A 20,496-nucleotide genomic window follows, 5' to 3' on the forward strand; every position below is an offset into this window, starting at 1 on the left:
CATATGGTCCAAGTTTAAATCACAGCTGTTTCATTTACAAACATGAGACCTTGGGCAAGTAATCTAATATTTCTTTGTCTTGTTGACAATTCAATCTCTACTTTCAAAAGTTGTAATTAAATAAAATAGGAAAGATGAATGTGTGATCATGTACGTTTGCACATAGGTGCCTCTGATTTTCAACCAGAGCCATGGTTATTATATGAAGCATTTCAGACCATTATTGAATAAATGGCTCAGATCCTAGAATCCTAGAATTGGAGAGTGTCGGCAGACCTTACAGATCTAGAGTGTCTCTGTGTGCTTTCCCATGTGGTTCATCAAAGAGTAATCAGCCCAACATTCAGGAATTGATTTGGTTTTACTTGAAGTTCATATTGAAGTTGGTATTGAAAGCTAGTTTTTGGTAAATCCTAACTTTCCCCCATTCACCTATTTTCATTTCCCTGTGTTCATTGCTATCTTCTAGCCCAGTAAAGTTGGTCTTGCAACACAGTAAAGGAAATAGGTTTAGTCTCCTTGACACAACCAGACACAGTGTCACGGGATGATGTCCTCCTCATGCATATGCAACACTGCCGATTCTTCTTCTTTAAGAAATAATCGCATGTCAGGACATGAAACCTGAGGCCACTGCCCTTATTTAATTAGGCAAGAGGGAACTTGCACATATGTGCCTGTGCATAAAAAATAATCACTTAATGTAACTGAATATTGATATCTGGTATGCCCTTTTCCCAATGAGGCAGCATCTAGAAAGATCAAAAGATGATTTATTCTAATATGTTATGTGCAAAGGGGACTGGTGTGTGCCACCTTGCAACTTCATTATAAATGTCATCCTGAGACCCAATTAACAGGCCTGTTATTCTCTTTTATTAAAATCTCTTAAAAAGGAAAAAAAGTAAGGCAGCAGAGTTTTTATGATACCACAGAGCAAGCAATGAAATCAGTTGTGCCTATGAGCTTCTTTCATTTCCCATGTGTTCATTTCCTGTTGAAGTCAGGAGCTGAGGCTTGTGATGCTAATCTAGGGCACCGCTAGGTCTGAGGGGAGCAGAGACCTTGGATCCTGAAGAGTCATCTCACACACACACACAAACACACACACACACACAGAGAGAGAGAGAGAGAGAGAGAGAGAGAGAGACAGCTCCCTCTCTGCCCCAGGGCTCAGCGTAACATCACTTCAGAGCCTATCCTTCTGGAACTTAAGCCCAGTCAGGGAACATGTCCCTCTTCTCTGACCCATCAAAATTTCCACCATGTTGGGCAAGGTCCTTTCCCTTGAGGTCAGGGGCTTTTAACTTGGGATCCATATGAAGTTGGCATTTGGGGAGTCATGAGTCCCCTGAAATGATTTCTGTACTTCCCTAGGAAGAGGGTCGTATGCCAGGTATTTTATGTTCGTGATCCAGAAAAGCTTAAGAAATAGATCTATCCTAATTTTGCTTTGATCTTTTGAGACCAAAGGGTGTTGGAAGGAACTTGGTCTTGGGGGTCAGATGGATTTCCACTTGGATTGTCTTCAGCAGATTTTAGCTATGTAGCCTTGGGCGGGCTACAGAACCTCTCTGAACCTCCAGTTTCTCAAATGTAAAACAGGGTAAAAATGCCTATTTTAAGGTTGAAGTGACAGGTACACTAAACAGAGAAATAAGTGCTAATTTTATTTTTTTCTTTCTTTCCTTGAATGAAATGAAAGCAAGTATCTGTTCAGTTGTGTTTTTGGCCAGATTTTTCTGAGCATCCGTGACGGTGTCTTGCTGGTGCTCAAGTGTTGGTTGAATAGATGGTTGGATGGATGGAGTGCTTGGCTTAGATGAAATCTAGATGAAATCTCTGTCAGCTTTCTGAAAACACTTATTTTTCTAAGAGAGATCTTGGTTCTGTAAGGTCTCCCTCTAGGAGAGAGCCTGGTTTTGTCAAAACCCTCCCAGGACAGTTAGCTCCATGTCCTGTCCAAAATCTTTCTACATATTCTGACAAGATTAGATCTTATTATCCTGTGCAGCAAATCATGATCTGTGCTGCCTTTGTCTGTATCAGGACTGGGCATACTATAGCCTGTAGGCCAAATCTGGCTTATTGCCTGTTTTTGTAAATACAGTTTTATTGGGACATAGCCATGCTTATTGATTTATGTATTGTCTATAACTGCTCTTGCGCTATGGCAGAGTTGAGTACTTAGGACAGAGACAATGTGGACAGAAAACCTAAAATATTTATTACCTGCCTCTCTATGGAAAAAGTTTGGCAACCCTTGATATATTATCTGTACTCCTTCCTGCAACCCTGCAGGATTGGTCATCAGAAGCCCTTTTTATGGATTGGGAAGTAAGACCCAACAAAGTTAAGTATCTTGACTGAGATCATCATACAATTTATAGTAAGGGTTTGAATCCAGGTCTATGTGGTTCCATAGCCCATGTTCTTTCCACTAAACACTGATACCTTTCTATTCAGCCCACATTTAGCTGAACCACTTACATGTTTCAGTCCTGTCCGTGACCATGACTAGCACAGGGAGCAGGCCATTCAGTGATGTCCCCTAGAATCCTGGTGCAACCTGGTGGCCCTGGCATTTGTGCCCAACCTGGCTGAGGTCTGCAGTACAAATTGTGTGAATGTGGAAGTAGATGAGAAAATAGAATGAGGATTTCAAGGACTATTTCTGAAGACAGCAGGGCGATATGAGTCTGCAGTTGTTTATATGCAAACATAATACTGCTTCCCAAGGGTCGGGAGGTTCAGCATTTCCAGAGTATCCTTGTGGCTGCTGAATGTGGCCTCCACTCTTGTTTGGTGCCCTTGGTGGGTAATGTGTGCTCCCTGTGCATTTTCAGCACAGGGCCATTTAGCAGAGACTTTCCTTCCTCCAGGCTGTAAGACCGTGAGGGTTTTGGACCTCCATACTTGCTCATTGGTACTGTGCCTTCATTGGCAGATCTGACCTCAAATGTGAGCTGAAAGTTCTTTCCCAATGAATGAATCCTGATGGAAATTTGATGGTTTCAAGGGTTTACAGATGAGATTCTATGGTTCTTCTGTTAATACTCCATCTGCCTGTTATTTCTACTGCTCAACATTCACCCTTCCAGTTAATTTTTCTGGCTTATATACTGGTTCTGATTAAAACAAAAGAAAAAAAAAAAAACAACTTGGCAACAATCAGCAACTCCTGCTTTAATGGACTGCATAGCCGTGTTTGCCTTGTAATGGAAGTTAAGCTGCCAGTAACAGTATGGTGACAAAATTTCAGCCCCCCCCCAGCTGGAAGGAACACAGTTGGGTAATTTATCCATCTGTCACAGGATGTGTCTAATGAAAAATGGCTGCAGTGTTAATCGATTGTCATGTAAAAATGGCCACTGTAGCATTGGGTTGGTGAGGGGAGAGGTGAGAAGGACTGGGAAGGCTAATGTTCTCTCTGATGGAGTCTGCCTTTGTTCTTTGTGGCCAGCTTGAGAGAGGGCCTGTGACTCTTGCTTCATCTATCATGGAGCTGCTGTGGAGGATCCGAAGAAAAGCAGCAGAGCTACAGGGTGGACAGGAAGGACTCAGAGCTATAATTAACTTTCTGTTTCATTGTGTTCTACAACAGTGACCCTTATTTCTCCAAAGACGAAGTCCTGTAGTCTCACCCTGTAGCTTTCAGTTTATGCTGAAAATATAAAACAGATAAAAATGAGGTTGCTGTGGTTTAAATGGGGGGGGCGGGAACCTGGTAAAATTAAGTAACATTCCATTTGTTGTGCCAGTGTAGTTCCATGGGGAAATAATAGGTTGATTAAAATTCTTGGATATTGTTTAATTATTTAGAGTGAATGTTCTAACAGAAAGACGATTTTTTATAGCTCTTTTGGTTTATTCCTAACATATTTTAGTGCCCAGTTATTTTTTTAAGCTTTACAATATCCAGGTACCTCCCCACATATTTCTTTTTCACCTCTCCCATGGTACCACGTACTTCTCATTGGTGAAAGCTGCTGATATTTATATTTCTGTCTTGGAAACATGTTTATTAGGAACCCATCACAAAACTCAGCTCTACCTGATGGGGAATAAAAAAAGAATTTAAAAATTATAAATGATTGTTGAACATTTTGAATTGGAGAGAAATTGACAAGTTAATAGAATTTCGATTTATATTGATGAGGTAGAGTAGTGGTAGTGATGCATTCCCTTTGTAGGTGAGAGAGAGGTATGAACAAGGCATTGAAATCTATATAAATGGTGCTTTCTAGAGTAGCTCACCCCAGATGTACTGGGTACAACAATTGTATTTAGGAAAGAGCAAGGCACGTGCGTGCATGGACTGCTGAGAGTCCCACCATGTAATAATTTGTGCATCAACACAATTGGTTGATGTTGGCTCTTCCTGTGGCCAAGGCAGGTGCTGATATGCTGTCATTTCAGCACAGATTTTTTTGCTGTGTTTTTTTTCAAGTCCATGTGCATTTTTATTACTGGCTATAGTTTTTATGTATGTGTGTCACAGCATTTGGGAGTGGGTGTGCATAAGGCTTGTTATCACTTGACTGTCAGCTTTGCTGAGCTCATATGTTGTCCTTATTTATGTGTTTGCCAGGGAGAAATGCTTGCTTCCTCTCCAGTTGGCTTTGGAATCCAGGAATGTGAAACTGGCCCAACATGCCTTGGCAGGAATACAGGTATGGCTCTCACTGGGCGCAACCAGGTGACAGAAATTGATGGGCTACTTTGGCATTGAAAGAGCAAATGGTTAACATTTTTAAATACTAGCTGTTTAAAGACCCGGACCGCAATTTGGTTGAACTAGATGATAACCATAGAGGATAACAGAATTTTCTTGTATTTACCAGCATTTCTCTGGGCATAGCATTAGCTTGTTGAGCGTTTGTCATCTGACACTGATTTCCAGCTAAGCTCACACAGAAATTAAGTATTTGGAGGAATGTCCAACTTTAGGAGGGCAAAGGATCCCAAGAGAGACACCTCAAGTTCTGTACCAATCAAAATCTTGTATACATCCAACATCTTTGGTTCTGTGTAGGAGAATTAATAGTAAACTGGAAAGATTTTGTCTTATTTTCTATTTTACAGCTAGGCGGGTGAATGAATTTATGTGTTTTGTTTCCAGAGCAAGGATGGGAGGAAAAAAAAATCGGCCTAATGAGAGAAGCGAGACTGCTTGAACACTTTCTTCTCTGAGCATTTGTTCATTTGTATTTTACACCATATAGAATAGGTCTAATTCCAACAGTGCAAAGGTGATGACTGTATAATATAGTGACTTTTAAGTGGCTTAGTTTCTAAGTGACAAGCCTGTGGGGTTTATTCAGGGTGGCCGTGGATTGGTGGCATTTGTCAGATGTCTTTTCACATTAGCGTGTACTATTTCATCCTTTAAGTGTCTTTCTCATACATATGAAAGAGTGAGAAGACTATGGCTCTTCTTTCTCCAGTGTATTGAAATTAGATAATGTACATTTTAATATGCTTTAACATTAGACCTTTTTAAACATTGTCAGTGTTGTTAAAAACTCTTGGCTTTCTCCAAGGTGATTGGGCTGATTGTGACTGTGAATGGGAGTTTTTTTGACCTGCTATGTATGTTCCCTTTTCTCTAGTATTGTACAGATTTCCCATTTATTTTTTTTAAGATTTATTTATTTTAGAGAGGGAGAGAGAGTGTGCAAGAGTGGGGGAAGGGGGAGGGGAGAGGGAGAAAGAGAATCTTGAGCAGACTCCCCGCTGAGCATGGAGCCCAATGCGGGACTTAATCCCAGGACCCTGAGATCATGACCTGAGCCGAAATCAAGAGTCAGCCGTTTAACTGACTGAGCCACCCAGGCGCCCCCCATTTACTTTTTTAACTCCCAAACACTCTAAGCTTACAGAACCATGTTTTCAATGGCTTGCTTTATCGTGTTAACTCCAGTGACTTGGTGGACCATGAGTCTTCCTCTTGCCACCCTGTTATTTCCTCTGAACTTTCGCATTATTATAGGGCTTTCCAGTCCTTATCACTTCAAGTAAAAGCAAGTTTGTATACACACTTAACTCTAGGGTGCCCGGCATGCACTGCATGATGGTGAAAAAAAAATCTCTTTTGAGAGGATGTGGACAAAATGTCAGGGAGTCCTAAGAAGGTTTGAAATACTTCTTTTCTGGATCTGCAGTGACATTCCACTAAGAGAGGAAGTCCTTACACTCTCTTTGTAGAGAGTTCAGAATTCCAAAAGTTCTTCATGGCTGCAACTCTACGCTGAAGGGGACGAGGAGAGATTTAACAGGGATAGATATAAAATCTTACACGAAGCTCTCAAAAATGGACAGGATGGGAAGAATAGCTTAATTGCAGCCCTTGTGAATGAGAATTAGGGATTTCAGGGTGAGTCAGCATAGAATGTACTGTGACTTACAACTAAGCTCATTTGATCTGAGAATATAATTAAAGTTATGCATTGCTGTTTTTTGGCTTTTGGTTTTAGGCAATGAACACATTTAATTATCTCACATAACTAGAATTCTAGAGGCAGGCAGTTCTAGGTTTGGTGTGACAGCTCAATGGTGCCACCAAAGACCCCATTTCTTTTTGTCTTTCCCTTCTGCCATCTTAAACATTTTTAAGACATTTTTTGTTTAAGAGCAGTGTTAGATTTACAATAAAATTGAGAAGAAGGTATGGAAATTTCCCATATGCCCCCTACGCCCACCCATGCCTAGCCTCCTCCAATATCACTCACCAGAATGGTACATTTTTTACCAAGGATCAACCTACAGTGACCTATCTTAATCACCCAGAGTTCAGAGTGTACCTTAGGGAGCGCTCTTGGTTGCACTATTCTTTAATATCAGACCACCCCTTAAAGTGTGACAGTCACTCTGGAGGCCACATTTTAAGCAGGAGAGGATCTGTGAAGCCATCTCACACAAGGAACATTTGAAGATGCCCAAGAAGAAGAAAAGACTTAGGTGGACTTCACAGCTGACTTCTGATATTTTAGCTTAGTCCTTGTGGCTCCAGGAAAAGATGAAGGAGTAGGAGTTCTAGGGAGGGTTTTGGTACAACCTAAGACAGAATTTTATGAAAAATGAGAGTTGTCCCCTCACAGAAAAGAACTGTGAGGTGTAATATCTCCTGAGAGACCTCATGAAAGTGAACATCTTCTCATTCTGGTTTTTGTGGGGTTCATTTTCTAATGAAAAGTGCATTAAGACTTGTGAGTTCATGACTACTTCTTGGGTAAATGACAGTTCGTGTTAGGAAGTAAAAAGGTAAATATCTGAAAAATGAACTTGTTGTCTACAAGACCTTCTCCTTTCCTGTGACAAAGCTATGCTCAGAAAGGGTATGTGTGAATGTACCTTTGCTAAGGTGCTAGATTCCCCTGAGCACAGTCATCCTCCATCCCCACCAACCACACAACCTGTATGGTCGCCATGTTATTTAGAATGAATTATCTAATAGCAGCAAAAAGTCTTTGCCCACACTGTTTGCAAAAGGCTTGTTGCATTTTTCCTTGTTTGTTGGCACATAACATGAGTTCTCTCTGAATGGCCTCCACCTCCATGGCTCCTGAGTATGAAAAATTATCATCAGTACATACTAAGGTACAACAGACTAAGGCAGCAGGGGAAAGCCTGTCTGTGATCATTGCCTTGTGCCTCTCTACAGAAGCTTCTGTCAGAAGAGAGGTTTGTATCCATGGAAACAGACTCTGATGAGAAGCAGCTGCTCAATCAGATCCTGAACGCTGTGAAAGTGACGCCTTCCCTCAATGAAGACCTGCAGGTGGAAGTGATGAAGGTTGGTTTGACATGGCTGCCAGTTTGCCTCACTGGGACAGGAGCAGACTGACCCCCACCCCCACCCCCAACCCCTCCTTGTTATCTTGGAAGCGCCTCTGCATCGTGGCCCTGCTAGCTCCCCCTTCGTTTGGAATGCATGGTTATTCTTGCGTGTGGTCCCCCAGGATTACCTGGACTGTTGAATAGAAATGACAACTAAGTAAAAAGACAGAATTTCAGTAAATCTGTATGATTTTTGCCCTGATCCCGCATATCCAATGTTGTTGGGTAACGTATTTATCACACTTTGAGAGAATGCACGTGAGCAGGTCCAGCTTAGGGTAGATCTGGTCATTCTGGGTATTCTGCTGCCTGTTTATGTTAAAATAAAGCAGTGACCTAATGATGTTTTCACATATACTAAAGCTTTAGACATAGTCAGTTTAGGGTCAGGAAGACCATCTTTGGGAACCACATCAGAATCACATCTTTCTTGTCTATCCTCAAATTACTGGAACCTTATCTCCCACATTTCAGTTAACCACTTTGGGGGATGGCATCTCTCCCTCCCCTTTCCCTTTGCTCTCCCTTTGAGGATCGCCATGATTGGGAGCCCTTTATGCCGACTCTGGAATGTGTCCTATCCTGTGAATGAACAGTGAGTTGAGCCAAGAGGATGGAAATCTCTGCCCCAGAACAGCAGAGCAACACAGCAGGAACCACTGGGCTGGCTTTTAATAATGCCATCTAGTCATTTTCTCCCTGGAGGAATAAGTATAGAGAACTATTTAAGAACAGTTGGTGTCCTATAATGGTTGATTTCTTCCTGGAAATGCACTGAAGGATTTCTGTCTTGGATAAGAGACTTCATTCCTCTGGGTTTCGGTTTCTCCATTCAGAAAAGCTGATTTCAGTCATGACATTTTCTTAATGCCCTGGGCCTCACCATAGCCCGTTGTTGGTGGGTAATTTCAGTGCAGTGATGACGAGCTGAGACTCTGAAGCTCAGCTGATTCACTCTCTAGTTGGTTGTCCTCGGGCAGATTCCTTAACCACTCTGTGCCTTGGTCTCCTCATCTGTAAAATGGGGGAAATAGTAGCACCTACCCAACAGGATTGTTGCAAGGATTAAATAAGTGATATTTGTAAAGAACTTAGCATGGTATCTGGCATAAGGCAAGTGCTTTGGAAGTGTTAACATATGCCTACTACTTCTTACCTGCTGCTGCTGAGTCATACTCTCAGTGGGTGCGTCTAGGAATATTCTATATTTTTTTGAAAGATTCTTTATTTGAGAAAGTGAGAAAGAGCATGAGTGGGGGGAAGGGCAGAGGCAGAGGGAGAAGCAGACTCCCCGCTGAGGAGGGAGCCCAAGTCAGGGCTCGATCCCAGAACCCCAGGATCATGACCTGAGCCGAAAGCACATGCTTAACTGTCTGAGCCACCCAGGCGCCCCTAGCAATATTCTTAAAGTAAACATTGAGAATCCCCGAGCCAGCTGATCTTAAAGATCTCATTCGTCTTTAACTCTCTTCGATTCTGTAATGCACCGTTTTGCCTTGTCCTCTGACATACGTTTGGCAGCTGTGCATTCAGAGGAACCGAAGAGTAATCCCTTCTAGAGCTTATTTTACTTTCCACTTCCTCCGTGCCACCGTTGAGGGAGAGAGACAAGGCCAGCTGCCACGTTAACCACTTCTGTGGCTTCCAAAACCAGTTTGTTGAGTCGTTCTGGTATTACTAGGTCTCCATATCCTGGAGGGTGAGCTGTGGTGTCACACGGAGACTCACACCTCACAGACTCACATTCTTCGGAAGTTCTCCTAGGAATATACTTTTTTGTGGAATACAGGAATTTGTATTAAAAATTAAAAGGAGATGACGGCTTTGTAATAGAGCTTAAAGTCCAGAACTGTGATGCCGCCAGCTTTGCTTTTCTTTTTCAACATTCCTCTGGCTATTCGAGGTCTTTTCTGGTTCCATACAAATTTTAGGATTATTTGTTCCATTTTTTGAAAAAAGTTGATGGTATTTTGATGGGGATTAAAAAATAATAATAATTTGGTGAGTGAATTGCTAATTAACAGTAAAAAAAAAGCAAATTACAACAATAAAACCTATATAGTTGAACTTTCAAAAAAAAAAATTAAAAGGAGAAAGTACCTATTCTTCTAAAAGTCCTGGAGAAGCAGGATGTTTAATGGCTATGTCAACAGTTAACACCTGTTTTGAAGACTTATGCCTGCTTCCTAGTTCGAGCCCAGCAGTGCCTTCTGCTAGCCTTGCGGAGGACAGGAGTCGACACATGTTAACTCTACTGGAGAGCCTGGAAAGCCTATCTTAATGGACTTTCTAATGACCCCATGATAGGCCATTGGTATTCGTCGTTAATGTCCTGGAAGAAATCAGACATTGTCAGAAAAAAAGAAAACAGTAATTTGGCCTGCCATTCTTTAAAATTAGATTTCCAAAATGCTTAAAAAGAGAAGGGCCTTTGCCCTATGCTATTATTTTTAACCATTTAAACGTTGGGATTGGGAAAAAATATTTCAGTTCACAACAAACCTAGCCTTCAACTAATTTCTTTTATAGTATACATTTATTTTATTTTATTTTTAATATTTATTTATTTATTTGACACAGAGAGAGACACAGTGAGAGAGGGAACACAGCAGTGGGAGTGGGAGAGGGAGAAGCAGGCTTCCCGTGGAACAGGGAGCCTGATGCGGGGCTCCATCCCAGGACCCTGGGATCATGACCTGAGCCGAAGGCAGACGCTTAACGACTGAGCCACCCAGGCGCCCCTATAGTAGACTTTTATTTTAGACAAACATTTTTAGCCAAGCAGCTAAAAGATGAATGACGAGATAACTAACCATAGCTGAGTGATATTATTATTATTATTAGCATCAAGGGAACTTCAGAGCTGGTGGTCCAACTGTGAGAGCCCACAGAGGAGGGCTCCATGATCATCTCTTATTTCTGACATTTAGATTATTTGGGTATAAAGACATATCCAAATTAGAGCATTTCTGGCTTGGAAATAATAATAATGTTTATACCATTTCTCTATGCAGGAAGAATTTCTGTGGTAACTTTAGTCACCTTCAGAAGCGTGTGCCCTTTTCTCTTGGATGCTATAATACTTATAATGGGCCAACTAAAAACTCCCAAATACATCCTTGTTTTGCTGATATCGTTACCATATTAAGATGTTTTTGCCACTTGTTCTCCCAAAATGATATTTAACAAAGAGAGAATTGGATGAGCCCTCAAGGAAAGGCTGGATTCCCATTACAAATGAAGGGTATATTTATTCTCGATGCTTCTATGTAACTCATCCTCATGATAAATGATCTAAACCAGGCATCTCCTGTAAAAATCCATTTTATATAAATATTTTGTAGGTACTAGAAAATCTTTTAAAGTGAGATATGGTAGGCATTTTCAAATATCTGTACGCTATTCAGGAGCGATAAAGCCTCACCATGCAATATAAAACCTTTAGTTTTTATTTATGCCGGTTCAACCACAGCATAGCACATTTTTATGACAAACCCCAGGTGCTGTTTTTTAAGAAGCTATGCCATGCATCTTACATATTGCTATCTGGTAGTGATTATAAACACGAGAAATTGAACACTGTCACACTCTTAAGAGTATGTAGTGGTTGTATTAAATTCCTGGAGAGAAAATAATATGGTTTCCTCTTTTAGAGCTTTCCCTAAGATTAAACAAACTAACTAATAATGAAACTCAGGATTCCGAGGGAGATATTCTCATTTCGAAAGAAGGCCCTGGACTTTCAACTGGAGGGTTAAAGAAAAAAAAAAATCCATGATGCTCACTCCTGACAAATTAAATAGGAATGAGGTTAGATCACTTAGTCTAAGATCTGTTCTACATGGTTTTACTATTTCACAGGAGGGGGAGAAAAGGCCATTTTGATTTATGGGAATGACCATGGAATCCAAACAAAAATTTTATAGCTTGAGCAAATCAAGTATCAGTACTGTAGAATCAGAAAGAAGGTTCCTCTAAACATAAATTACCTTAGTAATGGATTAGTAGACAGCAGGGAGCTACTTAATATTTAGCTTAAACACTTGTCTGCTTTGGTAACATTTTCCCATGGTGGGTGCCATTTCTGTAAATGCCAGGCAGACTCCATAGGAGCCGGGTACATAACTAATGACATCTCTGACTAGAGCAATTAGGACTTTTTTTTCTCCTTCTTCCTGATAGATGACCTTTAGAGAGGTTATTAGCTGATACAGCTGGCTGAGTCTTTAAAACTGAAGGGAATTGTGGCTGGCCTTCTGCCTCCATAAGTGTGTCGGAGATGTGAGCATCCTATCTGAGGAGGGCAGCCGGCTTTGTGGATAAGGAAGGATGTGATACTGGATACCGAGAAAGCATTTGATGAATGTTCTGTTATTGGATGTTTTACTTTGTGTGCATCTTTTGGTAATAGAAATTATATTGGTGGGATACTTTACAATTTTTAAAGGAGAAATGACAGGGGCTAATAATTTAATATTTATCATGTATCAGATTCTCTAGTAAGTACTTTACATTCATACTCAGATCATACATCTAGTAAAATGGCAGGGCCAATATTTGAACTGTAATTCAGCTGGAGACCAAACATACGCTCTTAACCAACGGTTAGGTTGCTTGCCTTCTGAGTCTATTCTAAAAGGCACGTGGGTGGTAGTCATTACTATCCCTATTCAAAAGATAATTGAATAGAAAAGTTAAGTCACAGGCTGATAAGGGGCAAAGCTAAAAGTGGCTCAGAATCCTGTGTGTTTTGGGCATCTTCCGTGACCATGCGTTTTCTCACTAGTTTCAAGACCTAGATTCAAATTTGAAGGAAGAATCAATGTCTCTTTCCCACCAAATTAGCTAATGGCTCTGTGTGTGTGTGTGTGTGTGTGTGTGTGAGAGAGAGAGAGAGAGAGAGACAGAGAGAGACAGAGAGAGACAGAGAGAGAGAGAGAGCAGGATCGAGATTGAGATCAGGTTGGGGGAAGGAAAAGAGAATGTCATTTAATGTTGAGTTATTTTTATATTTTACAACAAAAGCGAAGCAAACACCTACAGAAAATACAAAGATGGGTGACCTATGGACAAAGAGCTGATGGCTATAGAGCTGACAGCCCAAAGCTTTGGGGTGGCCGGTTAGAACTCAGGTCTTAGAGTGAAAAGGAGACAGTGCTTTTAAATTATGTACGAACAATGCGGTCAGTGCCTTGGTCTGGGAGAAAGAAACAGGCCAGATGTAAGGACTGTTTCTAAATCCTCCCCACCCCCCATCATGTCTTAATGGAGGAGTCTCATATTGACTATCCAGATGGTTAGTTTTGATGCTCATAACTCTGGGCATTTGGTCTCCCAGAGTGCCTCATGCAAGGAATGATCATTAGTGAAGCTTCAGAATGAAATGATTAAATTGCCTTGCCTTCTCATAACAAGGAGAAATCCCTTCTTAGTCTAAAGCTACTGAGACACTTTAGAAGATCTGCAGCAATCTCTAGTATTAAGGAAAAATCCAGTGTTTGATGAAAAATATTTAATTTTAATGTATCATTGTTAGAGATTGATCTGACTTGTTTGCAAACATATTTCTGTAATTAATGAAGTGTCTAAAATGTGTGGATCTGCTAAGTAAATGGTTCTTAAACCACCCATTTTCCTGTTGCTAAGATTGAATGATGATCTTTTCCTACTTTGTATACACATTGATAAAATTCTTACTAAGTTTTTCTCCCATGTTTCTTTACCCTTTGCTATGACTGCCTTAGAGAGACAATAAAAATATATGAAATAAGGAGCCAACATCAAAAACCTAGAAATGCAATTTTCCTTTAAATCGTATCCATTATTTTTGAGATGAAGATATTTTCACATTATCTATTTTTTTAAGCATCACGATTTCCAAGTGCCATGCCATTTGAATACATTTGAGAACAATTCTGCCAAGTGTTTTACAAATTTTCCTCATAATTTTTATTAAACAGGTATAAATGGAGAGGTCTTCACTGTTTACTATGGATGTTCTAAATAACATCTAAGGTGATGTGATGAGCACTGGGTGGTATAAGCAACTGATAAATTATTGAACACTACATCTAAAACTAATGATGTACTACATGTTGGCTAATTGAATTTAAATTAAGATAAATAGATAAGTAAATAAATAATATCTAAAGCATAAGAATCAGACAAGAGGATAAAGCTGGAGAAAGGAAGAAAAGGTTGTTATATTAATTAGAATTCATTTCAGTTGAAACAAGGCAGAAGTTAATTTTCATTTTTCATAGACTTAGGTCAGTATCGGCTGGACTATGTGATCTGAAATCCTTGTTTCTGGAATTTTGTTTCTCCACCTTGTGGTCCATGATGTTGCCATATTCCAGGCACCTGGCGAGGGGACACTTCTGTTTACATCCCATTGGCCAGAATTCAGCTGTATGGCAACTTTCCATTGTAAGGAAGGCTGGGAAGTGTAGTCTTTATTTGGGCAGCCATGTGCCCAGAGTTCCGTTCTTGAAAACAAAGGGTATAATGTTGAACAATAACTGGCAGTCTTCCACAATCACTTGTCACATGGGGATCACAGTCTGGTGTATTTTCCCCCAGCAAGAGGCAGCTGGCCATCATCCCCTCCACTACCTTTCTTCTGTCGGGGGCAGAGGGTGGCCTTCGGTTAGGAGAGTTAGGACTTTAGCTAAGGCCCGGAGGACTACCTGCAGTGGACCCTTTTGGGAAAGTGCACATTATAATCTCTCCAAATGGTTAATCCTTAACTATTGGTCCAGGCATGACTGGAAAATTTCACTAGTTAGTGAAAACTAATTACATGTTGTAGTATTGTTTTTGTCCCTTTAGTGCCAACCAGAGCATCTGGCACATGGCTTACTAATTGCTTGTTGATTTAGTTATTGACTGATGGAGAGGAGAAGTTTCAGTGGACCACCAGGATAAGCAACAAGCAAAAGGAACTAAACTTGTGATGACAGATAATAATCTGTGTGAGTTCACAGGTGAGAAGGATTAACACAGATTTACACTTTAGAATGGAAGTAACCTCATATATTATTGGATCCTTCTTTTTATAAGTAAATTAAAGCTGTAATGGTCCAGTTACTTGGCTGGGCTTACACAGTGGTTGGTAGCAGGGTTACTTTTTCAACCATTTATATTTTTCTGGAAAGGCTTTATAACAAGACTAGGAGTTGATCTGGTCTCTGGATGTGTGATATTAGATAGGTGGAGAAGAAAACTTTTCAGACTTGTGTTTAAGTTAACTGCAAGGTCAATGTGAATTATATGGCTTCTGAAAAATAATGAAACCTAATGAGAGAAGAGCAATCTCTTGCAGTAGATAGAACTCACTGAGGAACCTTTAAGTGGCGAAGTATGTCTATGGGAGTAGGAGATGGCATAGGGTAACTGTTCTGTGAAGCAATCATTAGACTCTATTGTTTTTAAACTTCTTGTTACTTTTTCTTCGTTTCAAAATATCTGGTAGCAGAGTGGTAAGGGCACAGCTTCTGGAGCTAGAATGCCTGGTGACCTTGAGAGAGTCATTTAACTTACCTGTGCCTCAATTTTCTGATCTGTAAAATGTGAATAATGATAATGCATACCCCTCCTAGAGTTGTTGTGCCTTAAATGAGTTAATATGAAAGAAGCGCTTACAACAATACAGAGCATGGGGTTGGTGTAAGCTTTCATTTTTGTTACAGTTATTAGAAAAGAATATGTGTGGCATAATAATAAAATGAATACCTCTAAACTCATTCAAATTATGAGCCAGAACATTAGAAATTGCTTTGCTTTAAGAGTTTCTTCTTCCTGTCTCTTTTCTTCCTCTGTAGTCCTGCCCTCTATACAGCCTATAATGGTAATTTTCTTCTGTAGTAATGGAAGGGTGTGTATTTCACCATATATTTCTGATTCCTAAAAAAGGGCTTCATCATATTTACTATTGAATTGTAGCTTAAAAGAAGAATTCTGTAAATTCTGATTTATCAGTTGTCCACCTAGATATATTTAGGGTCCTAACCATTAGCCATGATTCCACAGTCTACAGAAAACATTCCACCATTTACGCCAATAAATTTCCATTCCATCCTACTAGGCAGAATTCATATGATTTGGATATTCTAGAAGAACTTTATAATTATTAAATGTTTAACATATGGGGAATCAAGTTGGCTTTAGCCCTTTAAATACTATCTTGAGGAACTTGGTTGGTCATGTCTATAAGCGTTGATTCTAAAATTATCAAAAGCCTCATGTATATATGAGCAGAGACTCTCTGAGATGAGGTGCCCATTGTGAGGAGAGTCTGAGAGGGAAAGAGAGAAGGAAGGAGTAAAGGTATTATCTGGGACATACTGATGAAATTTACTTCTTAAAATGTCAGCTGTGAGATTAGGTCAAAATAAGTTTGTTACAGACTAACCTAGAAGAAGACAAGTAATTCATTGAACTTTTTTATTTGTTTTCTTTTAGACTTATTCTCATTGGTTTGTTCAGTGAATATATTTTTGTTACCAGCAATATATAAAACTTTGTAGGATTAAAAGCAATACTTCCAAAGGCAAGTGTTCGTAATCTAATAGGAAAGAGATAATGATGTACCCATTTACCATAATTCAAGGTAGTTGTCTATGTTGTCGCAGAAGTGAAGTTGGATAAATTCAGAAGGAGAAACCACAATGAGTTGGGAAATCAGCATTTCAAGGAGAGGATACTGTTTGAGTTGGAGTTTGAAAGGTGTATGGAATTCAGACAATTATATTGGGAGGGTGGGCATTCTTGGTAGAGAAGAAAAACCCCACAGATGGGAAAGCACGGGCTTACACTGGGATTACTGAAGCGGGGTGAGCCATGAGGCTGGAGGGGAGGTTGAGGGAGATTCTGTAGGGCCCGGTCAGAGGAAGCAGGAAAGGGACACTTCCAGAGCTGGGGTTAGATGTCGAAGGGGCGGGGGAAGAAGGAAATGCTTTGCAGGATGGTCTGAAGTTAGCAGGACCGAGTCAGAGGCACTGGTGAACCGGCTAATTGTTAGAGCCTAAGCGAGAAGTCCTGAGGACGTGAATCATGTTGGTGGTAATAGGAAGTGTCCTGTGCAACACTGTGCACAAAGGTGCACCCCCCTGCACCGAGCTGATCTGCAGGGAGAGAAGCGGGGGCAACGGTGACTGGCAGTGGAGTAGGTGGTAAGTAGGCAGGGAAGGAAAAATCCAAGATGATTACGGGACAAGGAGCCAGAGTTTCTGACTGAATGGTGGATTTTAAGGGGCCAATTTAAGAGAGAGATAGTGAGTTCACATTGTCAGATATGAAAGAATTATAATATTTTTAAAGGATAATTTAAAGAAATACAAGTAGTTTAGCACTAGAGGCTTTCCAAAATGGAAGAAAGTTCACTGTAAATCCCATAAACATGTCTGATTTTTGTATATTTGTTTCTAATCGTATCTATTTATATGTTCACAATTATATTCATTGTGTATATAGGATTTTATTTATTTTCACTTTAGATTATAAATATTTCCCACATGGCTATATTTATTCCTTCAAGTATCATTTTAATGGTTGTATAATTAGGAATTTGAGAGGTGGGGGAAGTGTTGGTTGTTTACCATATTAGAGAATTGATGCAGTTGACATGATTTTCATGGAATTGCATATATTCATTGGTGATGTTGAGAAGCTGAAATTAGGGATGGAAACTTGGAGGAAATGTTGGCTCCAATGATAAATTTGTGAGGCCCTAGTTGGAGGGAAGAGTTACAAGGACTTGCCAAGGGAGAGAGTTTGGAGCGAAGAATAAGAATGGTTTATTTATTTGTTCAAGTGAATTAGCCAAGTTCATTATAATCTAATATGCACAAAAAATTTTTTTACAGCTATCACTGGTACAGTATTTCCTAGAATTAGGTGCTAAGGGCATATTGATAAATATGAATGAATATCAGACTTACTACTAGTGGTAACAAATCAAGGCCAGAAAAGACATGACCATATGCCAGTGAATAATTAGAAATGTTTTCCAAACTGGGTACTCAGGAACGCTAGCAAAATATTCTACGGACTGAAAAAATATCTCAGAAGAGCCATTTGCCAGAATGTGGGCAAGATGAACCAAAAAGTGATTTCTCAAATTTTCTGACACCTCAGCCTAAGATAAGTCAATTTAAGTCCTAAGGGGTAGAGGCTTCATGCGATACAATAATTTCGTTTATTTTCTTTGAATCAAAATAAAGATTGGGGTTGTAGCTCAACTACCTCTTGTTACCTTCAGTCCGGGATCTCTGAAGCATGGTGAAGGATCAGTGGATCATCCCAGATGCCCTCTGAAAGTCCTGGATTCTAGCTCCGTGACTTTTGCAAGCAGAGTAACGTTATAGGGGTTCTCCGCTATATTCAGAGGGCGTGTGGGGTATAAGTGATCTAAAACCGTGGTTCTCAAATGGGAACTAGTTTGTCCCCCAGAGAACATTTGGCAATGTCTGGAGACATTTTCGCTTGTCACAACTGGGACTGCCACTGTCATCTGGAGGGGAGAGGCCAGGGATGCTGCTAAACATCCTACAATGCACAGGACAACACCCCCCCCCCCCCCAAAAAAAAATGATTCAAAATGTCCATAGTATTGAGGTTGAGACACTTTGATCAAAATAAGGAAAAAAAATGCTTATTTTCGGCATCCACATTTTAAATTTAGATAAGAAAATGTGCCCTGACGTTCTGTATGTACTTTGTCACTGCCCCCATCCCCACTCTGAAGATCCACATTCTACTGTTCTGCCCATCTCCAGAAGACAGATTCTGCTTTGTTGCTTGTGCATGGACCCTGAGGGAGTGCGTTTCTAGTTCATGGCCAAGGTATACTGTCAGCAGTGCACACCCCATGAGGCTGCGTGGGCAGAGGTGGGGCACGCCCTGCACTGAATGGAAAGGCATTTGGTGGCTCAGAATTCCCATGCTCAACCCTGAAGTTTCCATCCTTGCTTTTGCCATATTTGACAGAGTAAAAAAAGAACTGGAATGTTTCTAAAGAGAAGGAATTATGCAATCATTTTTAATTTGATGAAGTTTCATGCCAAGATATAGGAAAGGCCAGAAGGAAATGTGCATTAAGGAACAAAGTTAGATTTTCAGCCAGAAGCAGAGCCAGGGTTGAAAATGTGCTTGGCATTAAGAATTTGAAGAGAGTCTGCCCCTCTTCATGCACCAGGAAAGGCAAGGCCTTCTGTGGGGTGTACTCAAGGTTTTAGTTACTTTTTTGAGCTCTAGTGGATTTTGTTTGGTTTGATTTATAAATAACATCTGGTATGTGGAAAAATGAAACTACAGTCACTTCAAAATGCACTCATATGAAAATTAAGATAATTTTATAGTTGAAGAAAAAGGAAAAGAAGAATTCCTTATTCATTCAGTATGCCCCTCTGTCCTCAATGTGACTTGACTCCCCCAAATCAGCTCACTTCTTGATGGAACCCGTGTCTTCTTCCCTAGGATTAATTTATTAATGGTATGTGTTACAACGTGTTAAATTTAAAGATCCATGAAAAGATGAAAGCAGTACAGCTAGTATGCTCTGAGTTAGACCTTGAGAGGCTTGCCCAGAGTACAGTGTGTTTTCCCAGTCACGGTGCCCATCACAATTTATTGCAACCTGTTATTTTATGATGGTCTTTAACATCAGGTGTTAACCCCACAAGATCACAGATCTGGGTGTCTTTTTGGTTCAGTACTATATGCCCAACACCAACATTAGATCGGATCCCTAGTGACACACCCATAAATATTTGTTGAATACATGACTGGGAGCCTGAGTAACAAAGCACATGGTTAGACATAAAGCAGACATGCAGTTGCTATCTATGAAGGTCAAGAATCACTTCTTCATTCCAGTCATTGCAGACATGGTCCTGGGGAGTACTCATTTGGAACCTTGGCAGAAATGAGATCTTTGAATCCTAAATCTGAGGCAAGTTACCATTTACTACGTTGAGTGCAAAAGGTAGGTTCTCAGTGGAGTGGAGTGGGAGATCTCAGGAAGGAGAACTCTTCCATAAGTCTCATGGGAGGTGCCCTCTGGTTAGTAGCAATGATTTTCTCCCTGTCCAGAGTGAGGTCCTGCCAAGTGGCTGGACATCCCAAAAGGAGGCTTACAAAATTCTGGTCACCCTAACCAAGCCATCAGAAACTCTAGGATTCTTACCTTATGTGGTTGCAAAATCTGCCTTTAGCCAATCATACCAACCTGATTCTGGCGCTCAGATTCCCAGGATGATTTTCTTCTGTATGACTGGGCTGTCTTAACACGTTGTCTACACATTTTACAATAATGACCAGGCACGAAGGTGCATAGTCTCACTGAAACTCTGTGAGGGTCATCACTCATGTGGACAGTGCATCAGAGGGGGTGAGCATGGGCCAGGACGCCACACCTCCCAGGGCCTGGCAAGGTGCCTTAAACATGGTGGGCGTCAAAAAGTCAGACTTTACTCCTAAGAAGCTTATAAATCTAATGAGGCATAGAGAGGTCACACAGGTTTAAGTGATATGTCTAAGCTGCTCCAAGGAAATGCTATAGAGTAAGCTGTTGGCTCTTTCTGCCCATTCTGGTGGTCACATCTGTAATAGTAATATATTATACATTTTGAACAAAGTATATCACTGTTCTCTGAA

At 40.4% G+C, this 20,496-nt stretch overlaps 1 protein-coding gene across 7 annotated transcripts in view; it reads left to right on the plus strand.

Moving 5' to 3' along the window:
- ARFGEF3 (ARFGEF family member 3) overlaps window positions 1–20,496 on the plus strand; it is a 178,956-nt gene that overhangs the window by 41,731 nt on the left and 116,729 nt on the right. For 5 of the 7 annotated variants that reach the window (XM_073893993.1, XM_073893994.1, XM_025865994.2 and 2 more), the window contains exons 3-4: window positions 4,592–4,673; window positions 7,664–7,795. In XM_073893993.1, the coding sequence (XP_073750094.1) occupies window positions 4,592–4,673; window positions 7,664–7,795 (214 nt within the window). The remainder of the gene's footprint in view (window positions 1–4,591; window positions 4,674–7,663; window positions 7,796–20,496) is intronic. The other 2 variants (XM_073893995.1, XM_073893999.1) reach the window with 1 other exon arrangement.

The sequence above is a fragment of the Callorhinus ursinus genome, unplaced genomic scaffold (assembly GCF_003265705.2).
Source record: "Callorhinus ursinus isolate GAN/ISIS: 27379988/994484 unplaced genomic scaffold, GSC_fseal_2.0 scaffold6, whole genome shotgun sequence".
In the NCBI taxonomy this organism is placed as follows: Eukaryota; Metazoa; Chordata; class Mammalia; order Carnivora; family Otariidae; genus Callorhinus; species Callorhinus ursinus.